This window comes from Schistocerca gregaria, chromosome 6 (genome assembly GCF_023897955.1).
Source record: "Schistocerca gregaria isolate iqSchGreg1 chromosome 6, iqSchGreg1.2, whole genome shotgun sequence".
In the NCBI taxonomy this organism is placed as follows: domain Eukaryota; kingdom Metazoa; phylum Arthropoda; class Insecta; order Orthoptera; family Acrididae; genus Schistocerca; species Schistocerca gregaria.
This window is the reverse complement of record NC_064925.1, coordinates 430774806-430796092: the sequence shown is the minus strand read 5'-3', so window position 1 is coordinate 430796092 and position 21287 is coordinate 430774806. Positions and strand designations below refer to the sequence as shown.

The window sequence follows — 21287 nt, the reverse complement described above, 5'->3', positions numbered from 1 at the left end:
CAAGTATTAGAGGAGGTCACTACGAGTGATGATGACATAATACTGTTTGACCTTAAAAAGCCTTTGCTAACTGTACCACTTGGATTTATAACTGTGAAATTGTTCACTAAGAGCTTCTGAGGAATGAAATTAGGTTACAAGTTCCAGAGGCAATTCCCAATTTTTGCAGTGAAGTGGAGGCCTTATACAAAGCACTAAATGTATTTTAAGATTGCATTAAAGTATGCCATCAAATGAAGAACTGACGACTCAGGTGAAATCTATGAACTTCCTCTACTTGGAAACCAGGAAGATATGTAGAGATGAAATTCAAAGCCAGTAAATAAAGGCACAGGCAAATTCAACAGAACTGCACATTTTGAGGCAACAGGGAATGTTGACCCAGACAATACAGAACATTCTCCGTGTGGTCAGTTTTGGCTCAAGACATCCATGACAAACTAAAGTAAAATCATGCCAACCAATAAGCCTTTTGAATACCCTAAATTACAAGAAAAGCTATTCTTATTGTGGTTATGTACTCATTTAGAGCTAACTAGAGTCAATAGGGGTAAAAGATCTATCAAAGATTCAAGAGCACAGCCAGAAAAAAAATGAATTTTTAGCTTTAGTGCAGAGCTGGTGCCTGCACAACAAACTGCAAATGGAAGTAAATAAAACAAATTGTACACTTCCGAGCACATAAAAGCAGCCTCTGAATTGGCCTTAAAAATCATGTGTAAGACAGTTAGTATCACTGCACTTTACTATTGGGTGCCACCTGACACAGTGAGGTGGTATCATTAGGCAAACCTAATGGCTATAGTTTTGTTCAGAGCCATTGTTTGTCCAAATAAACGGAAGCAAGAATGACCAGTAAAGATTCTGAGATGAATGCAGAAGAAAATACTCTTACTATTGATGGCTGCTTATGGAAAACCACCAATAGATTTCCTACTCATATTCAAGGGAATATAACCTGTAGACCAACATGAACGAAGAAGAGGAACCTTGTATTGTCTCCAAGGAGTAAATATAAGAGAAGTGCAGGCCATAACAGGAAAGTTACTAAATAGTGGACATGCAGTATGGAGAGGGATGAACAAGGAATGGCAGAATGGGGGAAGAGACGTGTGCTGGCCATAGTGTGGCTAACTTCTGCCATATGTTAAAAAATAAGTAGGATGAAGAATTTACATCTATGGTCTATTTCATGTCTGGGCATGCACTAAGGTTAAAAAAAGAGAAAGAATATTATGTTTAGTTAATAACTAAACATGTTGCAGAAGCCTCTTCAGGAACCTTGAGCTTCTTACTCTTTTGTACCACTGCATTTACTTCCTATTTGTGATTTATAATAAGTGAACCCTTTATGACCATGGCCTTGCTGATGTGGGATGGCATGCATGCCTCAACAATAAAGGTAGCCTCACCACAGATGCAACCACAATGGAGGGTTTTCTGTGGAGAAGCCAGAATAATGCATGGATCCTAAAGAGGGGCATCTAGTAACTGGAATCTGACACGATTTGTTCATGCAGCAGGCTGACCAGCCAAGAGTGTTGACGGTGAGTCGCCAAAACCACAGAAAGAAACAACTATGGACAATGACGACAGCTGTGGACGGATACAACAGAACGGAGAGACTGAAGAGTGAAGCATATCGAGATCCTAGACGTATCAAGATCAGGAACCCAACAATGATGGATACGACGTGTGATACCAGAGCGCAGTTGGAACACAACTGACTTCTGAGCCCCTTTGTTGCCAGCTTTGTAGGGCCCCTGTGAGTGCCGGCAGGCCGGCACAGTGGTGGCAACAGCAGTGCTCGCAAGTTATAGGGGCTCAGCATAGCGGTTGTTATCTATGTCTCTGCCTTCTGGCAGGCTGTCCCTCCCCCTCGAAATGGGCGCATAGGGCCTGAAGTGCCCAGACCTATGTTTTGGGAGGTGAACAGGTGCTGTCCCATCAGTGGAGGCCACCAGCAGCTATGAGAAGGAGCACGGGACATAGGGCACTGCCTAGGGGAGCTGCCGACAGTTACAGGAGTGCAAATGGCAGCGATTCCAACTCAGAATGACTCACTGATGGAGGATGGGGCTGGAGGCGGGGATGGAGATGGTTCAAGTGCCGATGCTCCAAACCTTTTGGGTATCATCTGTTGTAGGGCACTGCTCATTAGTGGCCACTACCGTAGCTGGCATCCATGAGGGTTTTGCCCCTCAGGAGCATGTCCAAACAGCCGAACCAGCAGGGTACCGTCCAGCATGTCAGTTCTGGGGTGAGTGTATGTGGCTGTCGACCATGTTCTGCTGGGCTGCAGTCGAGGACAGGGTTGGATCCATATGTGCTCAGGAATATTGTGAGTTCTGCCATTGTGGTAGATGCACCCGTGGCCTTCAACGTTTGTTGCTTAAATGTGTGTAGCATCCACTCCGCTTGGAGGAGGGGCGGAATGGAGGGCTACATAGGTGTTTGATGCCATTAGCAATGCACAACTGCCGGATTGGGAGCCAATTGGACCATTATGTCATGGATCAGGGAATCGAAATATGAGGTTTTGCAAGACATGCTGGCACGGGTAAAATCACGACGACAATTCAAACCTTGTAAATCAGTCACCCACGAGTGATAAGACTGGCCGCCGTGCTTGTGGTACTGATGGAACTCAAGGCACAATGCGACAATGTGCAACTATTGTGAATAATAGGTCAACAACAATGAATACATTTCCTTGAAAGTGAGTGCAACCGAGATTGAAAGGGGAGCCAACTTCCTAAGTAGGCAAAATGTCTCCAGGGAAGCCCAAGAGAGGAAGAACAACCATTGGAGAGTGTTATCAGAGACCCGAAAAGCGGTAAAGTGCTGTCTGAGCTGCTGCAAATACATGTCCCAATCCTCCTTGGTACCGTTAAATGGCGGAAATACGGGTGGGCCGGACTCTGCCTGGGAGGTGACCACAGTCGAGACAGGTTGTGTACCTGTAATCAGTCTGACAGCAACTGAATTTAATGACACAAAATGTCAGTTTGCTGATGGAAGTACTGTTGCAATGTCTGCTGCAGGAGCAGCTGTTGTTGCTGTTCCAGGAGCTGTAAAGGTTTCACGTCCATGTGCACCGTGAACCTTTTACCTCGTTGCCAATTCTTGGAATCTGACACAGCTCGGAGCCGCTGGCCAACCAGACGAGAAGATAGACGGTGAGTCACCAAAACCGCAGAAAGACAACAGGTGTGGACAACAATGAAGACGACAACAATAGCTATGGATGGATACAACAGAGCACCTAGTTCGAAGACTGAACCATATCGAGAGCCGAAACATGGCAGGATCTGGAACTGAACAATGATGGATATGACATATAATACCAGAGCCAAGTCAGAACACAACTGATTTCTGTCAGTTTTATATGGCCCTTGTGAGTGCCAGTAGGTTGGCATGACAAGCTTAGCTCGATCGCAGAGCTGGGGCGGTGACAGCAGTGCTCGCATGTTATAGGGGTGCCGCTTAGCAGCTGTAGTCTACGTCCATGCCTTCCGGTGTGCCGTCCAAATTGTCAGACCAGGATACTACAGGACAGCTGCCTTTCCAGTTATTGCATGGTTAACATTCTGGATGATTGGCTGATCTGACCTTCTAACATTAGCCAATATGGCGTTGTTGCGCAGGTACTGTGAATGGCTGAAAGCAAGAGAAACTAGAACTTTTATTTTTCCAAAGGACATGCAGCTCTACTGTATAGTTAAATGATGATGGCTTCCTCTTGGGTAAAATATTCCGGAAGTAAAATAGTCCCCACTGTGAATTCCTGGATCAGGAACTACTCAGGAGGCTGTCATCAGGAAAAACCAAACTGGAATTCTGAGAGTTGGAGTGTGGAATATTATTAATAGGATAGTTAGGTTTGAGAATTTAAAATGGATAGGTTGAAGTTAGATGTAGTGGGAATTAGTGAAGTGTTGTGCCTGCAAGAACAGGACTTCAGGTCAGGTCAGCATTGCAGAAGGCGAAGAGACTGAAAGAATTTGTAACAAGATAAAGGAAATTATGCAACCAGGTTCAGGGAGACAAAACTTTTAATCGTGGTGCGTGACTGGAATTCAATAGTAGAAAAAGGAACAGAAGGAAAAACAGTAGGATAAAATGGACTGGGAAAAGAAATTAAAGAGATAGCCATCTGGTAGAATTGTGCACAGAACATAATTTAATCATTGCTAACACTTGATGTAAGAACCATGAAAGTAGATTTCATACATGTGAGAGACCTGGGGACACTCAAAATTTCAGATTGACTTTATAATAAGACAGAGATTTTGAAACCAGATTTCAAGCTTTAAGACAGATTTGGACCTGACCATAATTTATTGGTTGTGAACTGCAGATTAAAACTGAAGACACTGCAGAGAGGTAGGAAGTTACGGAGGTGGTATGTGAATACGTCAAAGGAACCAGAGGTTATTGAGAGTTCAGAAGAAGTGTTAGGCAAAGTTGAAGTGAAACAGGGAAAATGAATACAATAGAAGACAATTGCATATCATTGAGAGATGAAATAGGGAAGTCAGAGGAGGATCACAAAGGTAAATAGACAAGGCCTCTTGGAAATAGTATAGGAGACATTGTATTTCATTAATGAAAGAAGAAAATGTAAAAACGAAGCAGGTGAAATGGATTACAGATGCCTAAAAATGAGGTAGGCAGAAAATACAGAATGGCTACAACAAATGCAAGGCTGTAAAAGCATACATAACTAGGAGAAATAAAAAATCTACTCACCAAGTGGCAGCAGAACACACACATAAAAGACTGTTGTGATTGGCAAGCTTTCAGAGCCAGTGGCCCTTTCTTCAGGCAGAAGGGTTGAAGGGGAAGGAAGAAGGGTGAAGGAAAAGATCTGGTCTAGGGAAAGGGGTGGATTTTAGGAAAGTCACACAGAACTGCAGGCCGTCTTTCCTTCTCATCCCATACGGTAAGTCTCCCCTGACCTGCATTTCTGGTTGACTTTTCCAAAATCTACCCCTCTTCCTAGTCCTATCCAGTCCTTTTCCTTCACCCTTCTTCCTTCCCCTTCAACCCTTATGCCTGAAGAAGAAGCCATTGGCTCCAAAAGCATGCCAATAACAACAGTTTTTTGTGTGTGTGTTGTGCCACTGCTTAGATTTTTTATCTATCCATTAAATAATTTTATCAATAATTGATTGTTTTTGTTGTTATAACCAGGAGAAAAATAGATTCCACCCATAGCGAAATTAATGAGATCTTTAGAGAAATGACAAGCAACTGTATGTACATCAAGAGCTCAGATGCCTAGCTAGTACTAAGCAAAGATGGATATGGTAAACCAACTTGGAAGACAATATTGTAGAAAGAGAAGAGGAAGTAGGTGAACATGAGATGGGAAATATAATACTGCAAGAAGAATTTGACAGAGCACTGAAAGACCTACGAGGAAACAAGTCCCCCTGTATGACAACATTTTAACAGATTTTTTGGGATCCTTGGGAGAGACTGTCATGCCAAAACCATTCCACATGGAATGCAAGATATGTGGGACATGTGAGATATCATCAGACTTCAAGAAGAACATAATAGTAGACCAGTTTCATAAGTCATAGTTGTGAAACCATGTATGGAAGTGAAATATGGGCAATAAGCATTTCAGACAAGATGAGAATTGAATGTTTTGAAATGTTGTGCTATAGAAGAATGGAGATCAGATTGGTAAAGCAAATAACAAATGAATCAAATTGGGGAAAATTAGGATGTGCCATCTGGATTCTTCCCACCAACACTAGTTGTTTTCTTAACTGCAGATGGAAACTCTCCACACAACATAGTCTTCATTCACGTAAGCTCCCTAGCCTCAAATTTCGCTAGTCCCCGTCTTCCATTTGCCTATTCCCTTCACTGATCCCACACCTGCTGTACACATACTTTCCATCCCACCAGTACACCTGCATAAGCCTTTGCCATTCTCTACTTGTCTCCTGTCTACCCTGCCTCCCCCCCCCCCAAATAAATAATAACAATAATAATAATAAAAATCTCCTACCCCCTACAGTACAGCCTCCCAATGCTGTGTCTAGGAGCCCACTATCCTATCCCTACCACATTCTTGCTTGCTCCCACAGACAGCACTGAAATCTTCCACCACCCATACTCTACTGCCCCTCCCCTTCTCCATCCCATGCCTCTTTTGTATCCCCACCAGCCATCCCACCATGCCTCTTTTGTATCCCCACCACCCATCCCAGCAAAGACAGCTGCTCATCTCAGATGCAGTCACAGTCAGGCGTTAGTGCCTGGAGGAGGTGGTGGCTATGGCCACACACACACACACATACACACACACACACACACACACACACACACACACACACACACACGCGTGTGCGTGTGCGTGTGCGTGTGCGTGTGTGTGTGTGTGTGTGTGTGTGTGTGTGTGTTGTCTAAATCTGACAAAGGGCTTAGTCTGGTAGCTGAATAATATCTAGCAGTCTTTTCATTGTGCCTGTTTGCCATTCAATATCACCTTCGTGTGATGAGTAGCATCTATCCTTTCATGTTGGTATTATTGAATTGGAGGAAAAAGAAATTTGCGGTGCAACTTGACTAGAAAAAGGGTCTGGTTGATTGGACACATCTGGAGGTATCAAGAAGTGGGAGGGAGTATGGCGGTAAAAATTTAGAGGGAGACCAAGGCTTCAATATGGTAAGTAGGTTCAGATGGGTGTAGAATGTGATAGCTACGCAGGGATGAGTAGCCTTATACAGGATAGCATGAAGAGGTGCATCAAATCAGTCTTCAGACTGCAGGTCACAAAATAACAACAAGAGTGAATTTAGAATGAACTATGGACTTCATAAGCTCAGTACTAAATCTAAAAATAATTTTTGTGTAAGCTATACATCCCTGTACAGAGTTCAGAAATGAGTTTTGTTTCCTTGTGCAGAGCAGTTTTAACAGTTTTCCGGTAGAAACCAAGTAAGAAAATGAAAATTCAAAGTATTCAAAATGAAAATAAAAGAGTTTTATTAGCAACTCTAAAGAAGTAATTCTCTTAAGTATCAGTGTGAGTAGATTATCACTTAGTCATAATTTGTTGTTAGTATAATTTACAGGACTAGCCTCCAGTGGCTGCTCCTACTAACTAATGAGGAAAGCCTCCTGTCATGGTTAAACACTGTAGTAGTAGCAAAAGGCCATTCTGTTCTGAACACTGTTGGCTATGTGGCTAGTACGTTTGGAATGAATACCAATGGGTGCCTGCAGAGTTTGAGAGTACCTGGTAAATGAAACAAATCAGAAGCTGCACCCTATGCTGCTGTTCACCATTGCTGAAACAATAAAAAATGACAACGAACAGCAATGAAAGTTAGGACTGGTGAAGTAATCTCATCTAGTATTAAGAATTCTTAACAGAAGTAAAGCACTACCAGAATTTGTTGGCATATTGTTACAGTGTGAATTAGTATGCCAGCTTTAGATGTCTAAAATAGATGTTTTTGTTTCACAGTCACTTCTCTCCATGCCTTCAATACGTGAAAAGGAAAATAAGAAAGTTGGTGAAGAAATTTTAGACCTCCTCAGCAAGCCTACAGCAAAGGAACGATCGCTTGCTGAGCGATTCCGCTCACAAGGAGGTGAGAAAAATTAATGTATACCTTTGAGTGACATTTATTATAGCTAAAATTTTCCTTCTCATTAAAGGCCTCAAAATATTGTATCAGGTGCTCAGGTGATGGAGTTTTGTCCTCATGGGACGAAGGTTGAGTGCATGAAGGTTAACTCTGCTGAAGCCTGTAAGAAGCTACACTTCAAAAAAATTATTCAAAAACACACAGATGAAGCACTTGGAGACTGTTCTTTTTTAAATACATGCTTTCATATGGATACATGCAAGTAAGTTGTAAGAAGTGCGGCTTTAACATAGAAAATTTAGTATTTATGTAGTGAAGGTAAAATGAAACATTAAAAAAAAAAAAAAAAATCTTATCGGTCCACCTGCATCCAAATGAAAGAACCTGCATTTTTCATTAGACAATACATGTGGCCTTTTCCTGTTGGAAACAAATCAGTGTAGTAGTTTCTTAATTTACGTGTTACCTTTGTTTGTGAGTGTCTGCTTGTGTTCTTGTTATATTAAGGTGAAACTATTCCCACTGCTTACCAAGAAGCTCTGTTTAATGATAAGTTAATGCCAAAAGAATTAATACATTTTTTTTTAAATTTGCATATCATTGTACATCTCTGTGGAGATTTTTGTTTGGGGACATCATGCCATAAAAACCATAATTAATCCTTACTTGTATGAGGAAACAGTCAGAAATGTGGATTACCAACATTGCCACATGCTTCTTATGGCCATGGTTTGTGACTGTGTAATTTCCATATAACTGATAAACTTCCAACAGATTTGAGGATGATGTGGTGTCCTTATGATATTTGATAGAAGTTGCTAAGATAGATTGCTGCAGTTTTACCATGCTGGTACAATTCCAGGCCACATAAGGTAGTCAGAAGTGATAAATATTAAGCAGAAAACTACTTTTTTGTTCATAAATAATGTATCCAATTTCTGTGCCAAAGATGTAGAATAAAAATGGAACATCATTTTAAAAGACACTTTTTAGCAGACGCCCCTCACTGTAACATAAAATAGTAATCGCATATAAAGTATAATCCAAAGTTCCAGGATGACAGGTGTGTTCAACTGCCTTCATACTGAAATCATAACTGCATTTCTTTTTCTCAAGCAGTGTGTGTTTCAGAGCTAAAGAATGAACTGCAAACCTTGGATGATGTTTTTGTAGGTGGTGTTTTCTTCCCTCAGCCTCCAAATCACATTTTTGTCACACCTGAAAAATTATTTTTTGAAACTGAATGGAAAAGATGAACATGGTCTTAAACTTCTATTATCTACTTGTGCAATATTGTGGCTAATTAGTTTCTGTACATTATGTTAAATATATTCATATCGGCAAGGTAAGGTAGTTTCTTTACATTACGTTGCTTAATATATTCACCTGAAATACCTGGTGCACTTCAGTCATTCCAACATTTTGTAGAAGAGAATCAGCCTGATTCTTCCATTTCTTGCTGACATGTATCACAGTTTGCAAGCCCTTTGTCACTTCTGATACCTTTCCTTCCAAAATAGACTTATTGCAAATAAAACAGGTGGTAGGATCCAGCATTATACTCTCGGTCCACAGAAAAGGAAAAAAAGAGTAATCAGGAACACTACACAACACAGCAAACTGAACTGTCTCGCATAGCTTTAATAAATTCATGGTATCAACTCAACTAAACTGAATAATTGCCAGTGGCAGTGATAGGAGAATGTTGAGTGAATGGGAAGGGGAACTTTCAGATTTTCATTGTTGGTCAACTAATCCTGACTTCAACATTACTGAACACACAAGAAATTTCTTTGATATATGTAATTTTTCTTTTCATTTACTTGACTGACTAAGCAACAAAAGCTGCAAACATTATGCATCAATGGAATCCTGTTCCAACTCTTATATCTCTAAAACTATTTGCCTTACTTAAAATAAATGCAAAACTTTTTCTGTGTAGAGTTTTTTGAGGAATATTTTTTGTAATTACAGTTCTCTTCTAAAAGTGAAACAATATGTGCAAAAAAAAAATTCTCTTTTAGTGAGGTGAAAAGAGATGATGCACCCTCCCTTTGGGAAGGTGTAGTGAGGGTGGCTTTTCTGTTTCTTACTGCTATACCCCATGCGAGTATTTTCCCAGAGCTTCAAAACTTTGTAAATTATTTTCCCCATTTGCTGTTTTTTGACTAGTTTGCCTGGAATAATATAAGCTTTCTTGGATGACAATCTGCAAAGACATTGGACTGAATGAAGAGTACTCATTAAGTTCCCCTCCAAGGTGTCCAGACATGTGTGGCTATCTCCATTGAAACATTGAACAATGTTGCTGCAGTGACCACTTGTTATTCCACTATGTTGCTGGCTGCCAATGGTGGGCATTTTGAACATCTAACCTAACCACATGCTTAATTGAAGACATTGTGATCAGTATTTAAATGTAAAACAAACACATAATAAATGGTTTTTGTTTCTTAAAGTGTGTGTACTTTTTTTTTCGGCAGATTCTGTATTTCATTATCTCTTTCTGGAAAATTCATATAATAAGCATCTCAGTGCATATAGTGTAAACAATGGGAGGGAAGACGGGCATTAATTGACATTGCCTTTTTTGGTCTTGTCAGAAATTACTGCTGTATTGATAGATTGAATCTATAGAGTTGAAGGATGCTACTTTTGAAAGTGGAATATGATTTTCAAGATACAGACCATTATCATTTACCATGTAACTTAGTGCCAGAAACTCTTTTAACACAAAGTTGTAACACTGTTTTGTTTTCCAGGTATGTGCATTATGAGGTAGATGGCCCTACTGTGCAGTTTCCAAAGGAAGCTGGTAGCAAGATAGAAAGTATAGAATGCAAAGCACTTGGGCGATCTCAAGAAATGACTATATTGTATCCTCCTCAGTGGATACAGTGTGATCTTAGATATCTGGATATGACAGTATTAGGTATTTTTGTAAAAACAAAATGTGATTGACTCGTTCTTCCTTCAGAAGAATCACTATTTAGTTAGTTTTACATCTTTTGTTGCAACTGTAGAATCATGAGCAATGAAACTAAAAAAAAACTTTTATAAGAAGGTGTGATTTGTTCTCTTTTTGTATGTAGGGAAATTTGCTGTGATAATGGCCGATCCTCCATGGGACATTCACATGGAGTTGCCTTATGGTACAATGTCTGATGATGAGATGAGACAGTTAGGCATTCCAACATTACAGGATGAAGGACTTATATTTCTGTGGGTGACTGGAAGGTTAGTATTTTCAGTAAATAGTATTAAATACCTTAATGCAGTAAGAAACTTTTTTATGAATATATATATTGGTGAAAACTAGAGAGCACCACAATTTGTCATTTGCCTTTTGCAGAACAATTTTGGGTTGAGTTTTATTTTTTTTAAAAAAGACAATCTAGATTCTACATACATATCATAGCAAAGATAACAAAGAGCATCTAAACTAGACAAAAATTAAAAATTGCACCACCTGCATATCTGAAAATTTGACGGCTTAGTCATAAGAGAAGTAGGGAATGAAAGGATAAGCTTTGTGAAACTAATAACATAGTTTCATTGTCAAATAAAAAAAGACAATAACCAAAATAAACACAGTCTATTGCAAGTGCACATCTTTGCACACCTATGTAATCAAAATCTCCTGCTGGATAATGTTCAGTAATTTGTCGCTCCACCATTTGCACTGTAATTTTCATTAGCATGCAATGCACCAGGTGGTCAATCCAGTCCCTCTACTTGAAAGCAATCCTTCTGATGTCATCTTGGAGGGTGAAGGGAGGGGCAGGGGAGGGTTCCCTGTGAGAATACACTATGAGTTAAAGTGGTCTGAAAGCATATTAAATTGTGTTCATGTTGCAGGTATCACAGGTCAAATGGTCATATTATATGCCCCCATATGTGTATGGCTTGCCTCCCTGTCTGATCTGAGTGGCTGCATACCTGAAATCTGTAATGATGCATGGTCTTCTCCATATCATTTGTGATGATCATGAGGTGTCGGAAATATCCTGCACTCGTAGGTGGAGAGAACGCAGTACCATGAGCCAGGATCCATTCAAGTTGTTCCATAGTTCATTTTCTTCATGCAAAGTACAATAAGAGTGGGAGGGTGGAGGGGGTCATACCACTTGTAATGGATGATTTGAAGCCAAATTGAACATGTAGAGATGGTTGGGTTGTGTACTGTCTTGGACAGCACAGCCCTCTCACTTGCCTCCAAGAGAGCAAATGTGTTGCTTTCTCCTTAGAGAATGATAATTAGAGGGTAGCAGTCAGCCATCATCTGGTATTGTTGGCTGTGGACAACCACTACAAGACAGGTTTCAATGTTTTTTACCTCATGATAGCAGTTGAATGTTAACATGTTTACACTTGCCACCACTGGTGGCTCATAGTAGATCCTCCCACTGAGCAGCGTGCACCATCAATGGCTCAAGCTCAAATTTACCAATTATGCACCAGAAATACACTACAGTATGATGTATTACCCATCTGCCTGGTGTAACAAACAGCTGTGAATACAATTTTATATGACCCTCCAATGAGAGAGCTGTATGAATGAATGAGATATCACATAATTTGTGATTAATTTAGTGTAAAATTATTTTGCTAGTTACTGTAAAGAATACATATTAAGTTGCAGACAGCCACAATTAAAAGACATTTACGCAAAGCTATTGGCCATAGCCTTCATTACTTTTCCTACATTATTGATATTCCTACATGGAGTTTCCATTGTTTGTAAAATTATTTTGTGTGGTTTCTCATTGTTTTAAATGAACTCATGCCATTTTCAAAATAAAAGGTCGGTATACTGAAATTGTGGCCTAGAGCGTTTGAATACATCTGCTGCCCCACAGTGAGTAACAGGAAAACCAGAACTGCCATATAAAGGAAAGCATGAATATGCACACTGACTAACAGTGAGATATGTATTTCTCAGTCCCAGTGTGAAAGTTTTAAATGACATTGATGGTGGTGAATGCCATGCAGTGAGAAACTTTCCATGTTGAGAAAGTTTCGTACTGTGAGATGACAAAGTGCTCATGTTCTAAACTTGAAATGACCTTCAAGAGATGTTGATTGACTGAACAGTTTATAGGAACCACATTGCCCCATGGACAGTTGGAGACCCAGTGCATTCTAATGCATTGGAAATATTGGGTTAATTTCACCTCCATAACACAAATGGCCATATGTAGCAATTTCCAGTGATCAAAAAGAGATTTGAGAAAGAGGTTTTAAAAAAAATGAAATGAAAAACAGGAACTATGTCAGTTATATGCATGAGCAGGTTACATACATTTTGAGTATAAAAATTGCTTCTTGGGCATTTGCAATTCATAGAATAAAAATATGACCATCTTTTGTTATGCTCTATTGTAGAAAATTAGTTGTACATGGGTGCTGGTACACAGTTTGGGTATCTAATGTTCAGAAAAATAATTGGCACTACAGATTTTAGGTTTATTTTGCTGGATAGAAGCTTAGGAAATTTAATAACTCTGGTGAGTAGTGGGAGTGCCTTTCTGTTCCACAATAACATTGATCAAACTATACTCCACCATTTACTCATTGATGGGCAGTAATATTTCTATTATCATGGCAGCAGTTTAGATTTTCTTTGGTATTAATATTTCATTTCTCTCAAGCATAATGATTTCTGTTTTTTGTACCTAATCACTACACACAGGAATTGTAAAGTCTTGGTATGAAATTAAAGGTTGTCACAAAGTTTGTGTTAGTCTTTTTTCATTCTTTCAAATTGGGTTCTGGTTCTTTTCTATTTATGCCCTGATATTCACAGTTGCATACATCTGTGTTTTATTGTATCAGAGACTCTTTAACTACAATATGCTTTTAACTTCTTATCTCTCAGTCTTCTTGGAACACTGGTGATGGCTACCTGACATCAACACAGAAAGGAAATGTTATAAAGTTCATGATTGGACTGTTTTCTTTGGTGCGTAGTAGAGCTCTGTCCGCTGTTTCTCCTCCTGTGGTAGGCCATAGTGCTCTCATGTGTTACAGTTAAGATTCAGTTATGCTAAACTCTCACTATTTTTCTCTTTTGTGAAGCATCTTAGATGTGATTCTTTGTGTTGTGTGCTTTCTTCGTAAACATAAACAGTTTTAGTACCAGGCAATGACATGAGTGCTTTCTTCAAGTACCAAGTACGTCACTGCAAGTAGAATAAGATGATGTTGCAGTGTTTGTCTTTGGCACACTGATTTGGAAGTTGTCACTCATTCATCTATGTGCTTCTCAAGTTTATTTATAAGTCCAAGGTGACTTCTTGTTTTCCCTTTTTGTACAAGTCTGACCACACATCAGATAAATTCACTTGAAAGGTCTAGATTCTAATACTTTCACGTTGTTTGATAAATTGTGTTCTTTCAAATGATTACATGTGCTATGCAAAATTTGTACATGGGTTCTGAGGCCATCCTCAATTCATACAGGTGGCTGGCAGAAGCGGTGAAGGCTTCTGGCCTCGTTTGTTGGGAGCAAGCAGAGCTCATGATTTGCAGCATTGTTGCCAGAGTTAATTGGGGTCCTTTGGTTTGGAGCTGAGTGAAGGGTCTCAACCAAATGATTTGTTAACTATATGATGGTCCTGGCTGTAGAGTTCTGGACTTGTATTTTTGGTTGGGGATTTGTAGGATGCCCCTTGATACGTCAGGGGTGCACAAACAAAGGAAGCAGCTACTTGGATAGCAGAGTACTTGTGGAACGCACATGAAGGTTTTTTAGGCTTAGGCAGGACTTCAAGGTATTCTAGTGCACACTTGTTAGTCAATATGCAGCAAGGGAGATCAGACTGCTTTCAGAGTAGAAGTGACAAAATTTTACCAGTAAATTGTCGAAGTATTCGTAACAAAGTTCCTGAATTTACTGCCATCCAGGAAAATTATCACACTCAACTTATTCTTGGAACCGAGACGTGGCTGAAACTTGAAGTGGAATGCTCTGAGACATTTAGCAAGTCATGGCACATATATCAGAAATACAGATCAGAGTCCATAGGAGGGTGAGTGCCACCATTGCAGTTGACAGAAGTATTGTCTCTGTTGAGGTTGTAGTTGAGTGTGACAGAGAAACTATCTGGTCACGTATAACAGGTCTAGGTGAAGCAAAGCTGATTGTTAGACATTTTCACTGGCCACCTGATTCTTCTATGACAGTTCTAGAGTCATTCAAAGAGTGGGGAATGGGAAATGGCAGTTGGCGATAAGGCAGCTAGGAGGAGAAGATATTCAGACAGTTGTGCTTTGCATATAACCAATAGATTTGACTAACTGTCAGAGTTTAGTGGAGAGGAGCCTCTTGTAGTTGTAAGTGTAGGAAATATGCAGCAGTTAGGAAGTCTGAGCCAGTTGGATATTCTAACACAAAGAAGAAAGTTCTTCTGCTAGGTAGTTCGAATGGCAGAGGTGCGGGCCAGCAGTTGCAGGAAGTGTTGGGGAGTGAGTACCAGTTACCAGCATTGCTTTGTGGCTCACGTGACTGACAACATAGGGGAATTGTGTAGCAGTTTTAAAAAAGATGATCAGGTAGTAAGGGAGTGGGTGGAGCTGGGAATAGTCTTGATAGAATGATGTAGGTGGTAACCTCGTAAAGATAGCTGCTCAAACTAATGTGCACTTCTTGTAGTTGTTTCAGCGTCGTGATCGGCCTTATCTTAATACTGCTGTTAGGTGTGTTAAGTTGGGGCTGGAGAAGGCACTGGTGATGGAGGGCTTGGCTCACATTGCAGTGGTGCCAGTTGAGTCCATCAATAGATGGGGTTTCACTAGGTGTGGCCTACACCTCAACAGGTATGGGAAGTGGAGGCTGGAAAAGCCTATAGGTGACAGTGTTGTGGGTGGCGGTGGGATCACTCATGGGAAAATTGCTATAGTAGTTGGTGTTAGAGCTGCACCTGTTTTAGGTTGAAGTCAGCTGATAGGTACCCCTACTTAAAGGAAGTACCTCTAACAAAGGAATCATATTCAGATGAGGTCATATATCCAAGTAGTGAAGGAATTAGCATATTTCATCAAAATATAAGAGGTACCAGAGGTAAAGACAGTGAACTGCTTATAGATGTTGACGCCAACATTATTGCTATGTTGGAGCGCCACTTAAGTAATTTGACAATTCAGAGGCTTCCTTTACCATGATACAGATTTGCTGGTTGTTTTTCAAGGAGTTCGTTGCAGAGTGGGAGAGTAGCCATGTATGTAAAAAACAGTATTCCATCAAGACCTTAGACGTATCACTGCACTGCACTGAACAGGTATTTGAATGTTGTGCAGGGGTAGATAAATTTAGTGAAACTAAACTTCTAATTGTTGTTTATAGGTCCTCTAACTCTGACTTCGGAGTAGTCCTGCTCAAGCTAGAGAGGGTTCTTGGTTCACTTTACAGGAAGTATGAAAAATTAGTTACATGTGGTGACTTCAGTATTAATTTTGTATGTGATTGTGCAAGAAAAAAGGATGTTGGAAGATCTAAGTTGATATGACCTGATGGAGATTGTGTTTTTTCCCAACTGGTGTACAGGGGAACAGTAGCACAGCCAAGACAATATTTTTATTCATTCTTCATTACTAGATGGGCATTCTATTAGTAAAAGGGTGAATTGCCCTTCAGACCATGATGCACAAATTTTAACACGAAAAGGTTTTTGTACTCAAATGCATATAAATACAAACTATGTAGCAAAGCTAATCAAGTGACGAAGAGAGTTTTTTTAAAACTCATTAAGGAACAATTATTTAATTGGATAGAGAGAGGGGCCCCCTTGGTATACAGTTTATCAGAAGAAATTGGTAAAGAATTGTGACTACTGCACAGTAGGTGTCAAATAAAGCAGAAGCTTATAGCTGGAGAGTGCTTAATGTAACCTATTTGGCTGTCAGAAGGGCAGTGTTTGAAACCTTCATGCGCAGGATCATTTAAAAAAAACTCACAAAACCTAAAGAAGTATTGGTCATACGTAATGGGTGTCGCTGCCACCAAAGGTAATTTTCAGGCACTCATGAATCACACATTAACTAAAGTTGAGGATATCAGTGCAAAATCAGAGGTGCTGAGCAATTTTTTCATATGTTCTGAACAAGGGAAGATACAGGATTACTGCCCTGCTTCATTATTGCATCACTGCAAATATGGTTGATATAGGCATTTGTGTCAGCAGTATCGAGAACTATCTGAAATTGAGCAAGGCCCCAGGGCCTAATATAATCCGTCATACAAAAAACTGTGTCCAATAGTTGGAAGAGAGCACAAATCACACGTGTCTACAAGAAGGGCAGCAGAAGTAACTTATAGAACTGTCTTCCAATAACAGTGACATTTATTTCTTGAAGAACCTTATAATATATCCTGAGCTCAAATACACTCCTGGAAATTGAAATAAGAACACCGTGAATTCATTGTCCCAGGAAGGGGAAACTTTATTGACACATTCCTAGGGTCAGATACATCACATGATCACACTGACAGAACCACAGGCACATAGACACAGGCAACAGAGCATGCACAATGTCGGCACTAGTACAGTGTATATCCACCTTTCGCAGCAATGCAGGCTGCTATTCTCCCATGGAGACGATCGTAGAGATGCTGGATGTAGTCCTGTGGAACGGCTTGCCATGCCATTTCCACCTGGCGCCTCAGTTGGACCAGCGTTCGTGCTGGACGTGCAGACCACATGAGACAACGCTTCATCCAGTCCCAAACATGCTCAATGGGGGACAGATCCGGAGATCTTGCTGGCCAGGGTAGTTGACTTACACCTTCTAGAGCACGTTGGGTGGCACAGGATACGTGCGGACATGCTTTGTCCTGTTGGAACAGCAAGTTCCCTTGCCGGTCTAGGAATGGTAGAACGATGGGTTCGATGACGGTTTGGATGTACCGTGCACTATTCAGTGTCCCCTCGACGATGATCAGAGGTGTACGGCCAGTGTAGGAGATCACTCCCCACACCATGATGCCGGGTATTGGCCCTGTGTGCCTCGGTCGTATGCAGTCCTGATTGTGGCGCTCACCTGCACGGCGCCAAACACGCATACGACATCATTGGCACCAAGGCAGAAGCGACTCTCATCGCTGAAGATGACACGTCTCCATTCATCCCTCCATTCACGCCTGTCGCGACACCACTGGAGGCGGGCTGCAAGATGTTGGGACGTGAGCGGAAGACGGCCTAACGGTGTGCGGGACCGTAGCCCAGCTTCATGGAGACGGTTGCGAATGGTCCTCGCCGATACCCCAGGAGCAACAGTGTCCCTAATTTCCTGGGAAGTGGCGGTGCGGTCCCCTACGGCACTGCGTAGGATCCTACAGTCGTGGCGTGCATCTGTGCGTCGCTGCGGTCCGGTCCCAGGTCGACGGGCACGTGCATCTTCCGCCGACCACTGGCGACAACATCGATGTACTGTGGAGACCTCACGCCCCACGTGTCGAGCAATTCGGCGGTATGTCCACCCGGCCTCCCGCATGCCCACTATATGCCCTCGCTCAAAGTCCGTCAACTGCACGGACGGTTCACGTCCACGCTGTCGCGGCATGCTACCAGTGTTAAAGACTGCGATGGAGCTCCGTATGCCATGGCAAACTGGCTGACACTGACGGCGGCGGTGCACAAATGCTGCGCAGCTAGCGCCATTCGACGGCCAACACCGCGGTTCCTGGTGTGTCCGCTGTGCCGTGCGTGTGATCATTGCTTGTACAGCCCTCTCGCAGTGTCCGGAACAAGTATGGTGGGTCTGACACACCGGTGTCAATGTGTTCTTTTTTCCATTTCCAGGAGTGTATAATGATGTATTTTGTACAGAGTGACTCCCACCAACCAGTCACCTTGTATTTTGAAAACATCATTTACACAAAATCAAACTTACACTCTTCTCTCACGAAATACTGAATGCAATGAATGAAGGCAAACTGGTAGATGCAGTATGCTTCTAAAAAGCATGGACGCAGTATTGCAACATTTAGTAATGAAAGAATGACCATACAGGGTATAAAAATATTTGTGACTGGATTGAGGATTTCATTGTAGGAAGGATGCAGCATGTTACTGTGGATAGAGAGTCACCACATGTGTAAATTTCACTGTAGGTACGTGTCAGGGAAGTATGTTTGGATACTTGCTACTATTGTTGTCTGTTACTGACCAGATAGGCAATGTTAATAATAATAGTAATAATAATAATAATAATAATAATAATAATCTCAGAATTATACCAATCCCAGAGTTTTTGCAAATCATACAGTAATCTATAATGAGTATAAGTGAACAAAGTTGCTCAGATATTCACGCTGATCTAGATTAGACTTCAAAGCGATGCAATAATTGCGAACTTTCTTCAGATGTTGAGCATTATGAAATTGTACACATCACAAAATGCAACAGCATAGTATCCAATGACTATTTAATCTATTATATCATAAAAATAGTTGGGTGCAACATTTTGTGGGGATGTGAAATGGAATGACCACATAGGATTAATTGTACATAGAACAGGTCATAAACTTTTGTCCACTGATAAGATACTGGGAAAATATACTCAGTCCACAAATGAGATTGCTTACTTGACTCATCCTAGAATATTGCTCAAATGTGTGTATCTAACACCAGATATGGCTAACAAGGGATATTGAATATATTTAGTGAAGTGGTTGAACAAATGATGAATGGTTTGTTTGACTCGTGGGAGAATGTTACAGAATATTGTAAAACATGAAATGGCAGGTTCTTGAAGTATATGCCAGCTGTCTCACAAAAGCCTACTTACAGATTTTCAAGAAACAGTATTTAGGTCTCCAGGAATGTATTACTGACTCCTACATATTGCTCTTATAGCAACCATGAAGACAGGATTAGACTAATTACTGTGAACACAAAGGCATTTAAGCAGTCACTCTTATTGTACTCCACACACAAATGGAAAGGAAAGGAAGTCTAATATAGTGTACACTGGGAACTATCCTCTGCCATGCACTTCATAGTGATTTGCAGTCTACAGATGTAGAAGGAGATCATCCACCTCCATCCTCTTACTTCTTTTGTCTCCTCACTTTAGAAGCCATGTCATTTTGAATAAGACACTTCAGCTTGTGATGGCTATCTCCATCATCATCATCAGGAGTATAAAAATCATTGACTGCTGGGACTGATGTGGCGTGCCACATATATGGGCACAGTTGCAGCATCTCGAACCTATCAAAGAGGGCTGAAGTGATGTGTGTGTGGAAGGCGAGCTGCACAACTCGTAGCAACTTTGATGCACTATGGAACCAATGACTTCAGGTGGCACAAAGGGGCTGGTGACTCATTTCAAAATGCTGCTCTCGCTTTCCTACAGACATCTGTCTTTGTTTTCACTTGATATCCAAAGACCACCACCATGCCCTATGAAGTGTGTACCTCTGATCTCTGTTAAAACTGTTGTTGTTTATTCTAATCTCGGTTGCCTCCTTTATAATGGAATCCTAATATGATGCTGCAAGTGTCTCGCCTTCTCAAGGCGTGTTTTATATCTGATGTGTATGGCATTCTCGATGAATGTGACACCATTTATATAAGTCAGTCACTTCGCACTGTTGCAAAGCATTATACTGAGTGCAAGCAACATATCTCAAACGGGGAGCTTGAGGATTTGGCAATCGCTGAGCACTGCCTGGAAAACAGACGTAAAACACAATTTGAAAAGATAAGCATCTTGGCTCGTACATGATAATATTACGAGGTGGCTGAGATTGGAATAAACAGCAACAATTTTAAGAGACCATGGATACACACTTAGTAAGGCATGGTGGCAGTCTTTGGATATCGAGCAGAAGCAAAGATTTATGCTTGATGTTTTTAGGGAGTTTGGACAGCAGTTTCTCCTGAGGGGGCATAGCAGAGTTGCTATGTGCTCCACAACTTGCATCCCACTCATGCATCACTTTGTCATTTTTTAAACTGATTCCAGATGCTGCAATCATTCCCATATAAGCAGAACACTATGCCAAACTTGGCAATTAATGATATTTTAATCCTGATGACGATGGCAAAGAGAACCATCAAAAGCTCGAGTATTTTATTTGAAATGTTGCAGCTTGGAAACAAAGAAGAGTTTATTCAGTTATGCTGGTGTGAAATACTCCCAAGGACACAAAACTTTTCTGTATTGTGAGAACATAATGTGCAGTGTGAGACTGTTGTTGTTGTTGTTGTCTTCAGTCCTGAGACTGGTTTGATGCAGCTCTCCATGCTACTCTATCCTGTGCAAGCTGCTTCATCTCCCAGTACCTACTGCAACCTACATCCTTCTGAATCTGCTTAGTGTACTCATCTCTCGGCTCCCTCTACGATTTTTACCCTCCACGCTGCCCTCCAATGCTAAATTTGTGATCCCTTGATGCCTCAGAACATGTCCTACCAACCGATCCCTTCTTCTGGTCAAGTTGTGCCACAGACTTCTCTTCTCCCCAATCCTATTCAATACTTCCTCATTAGTTATGCGATCTACCCATCTAATCTTCAGCATTCTTCTGTAGCACCACATTTCGAAAGCTTCTATTCTCTTCTTGTCCAAACTAGTTATCGTCCATGTTTCACTTCCATACATGGCTACACTCCAAACAAATACTTTCAGAAACGACTTCCTGATACATAAATCTATATTCGATG

General features: G+C 40.9%; 1 protein-coding gene across 2 annotated transcripts in view; it reads left to right on the top strand.

The window, feature by feature from the left end:
- Positions 1-21287, top strand: part of LOC126278027 (N6-adenosine-methyltransferase catalytic subunit) — a 62426-nt gene that overhangs the window by 24726 nt on the left and 16413 nt on the right. For both annotated transcript variants that reach the window (XM_049977755.1, XM_049977756.1), the window contains exons 6-9: positions 7494-7620; positions 7708-7879; positions 10380-10549; positions 10710-10854. In XM_049977755.1, the coding sequence (XP_049833712.1) occupies positions 7494-7620; positions 7708-7879; positions 10380-10549; positions 10710-10854 (614 nt within the window). The remainder of the gene's footprint in view (positions 1-7493; positions 7621-7707; positions 7880-10379; positions 10550-10709; positions 10855-21287) is intronic.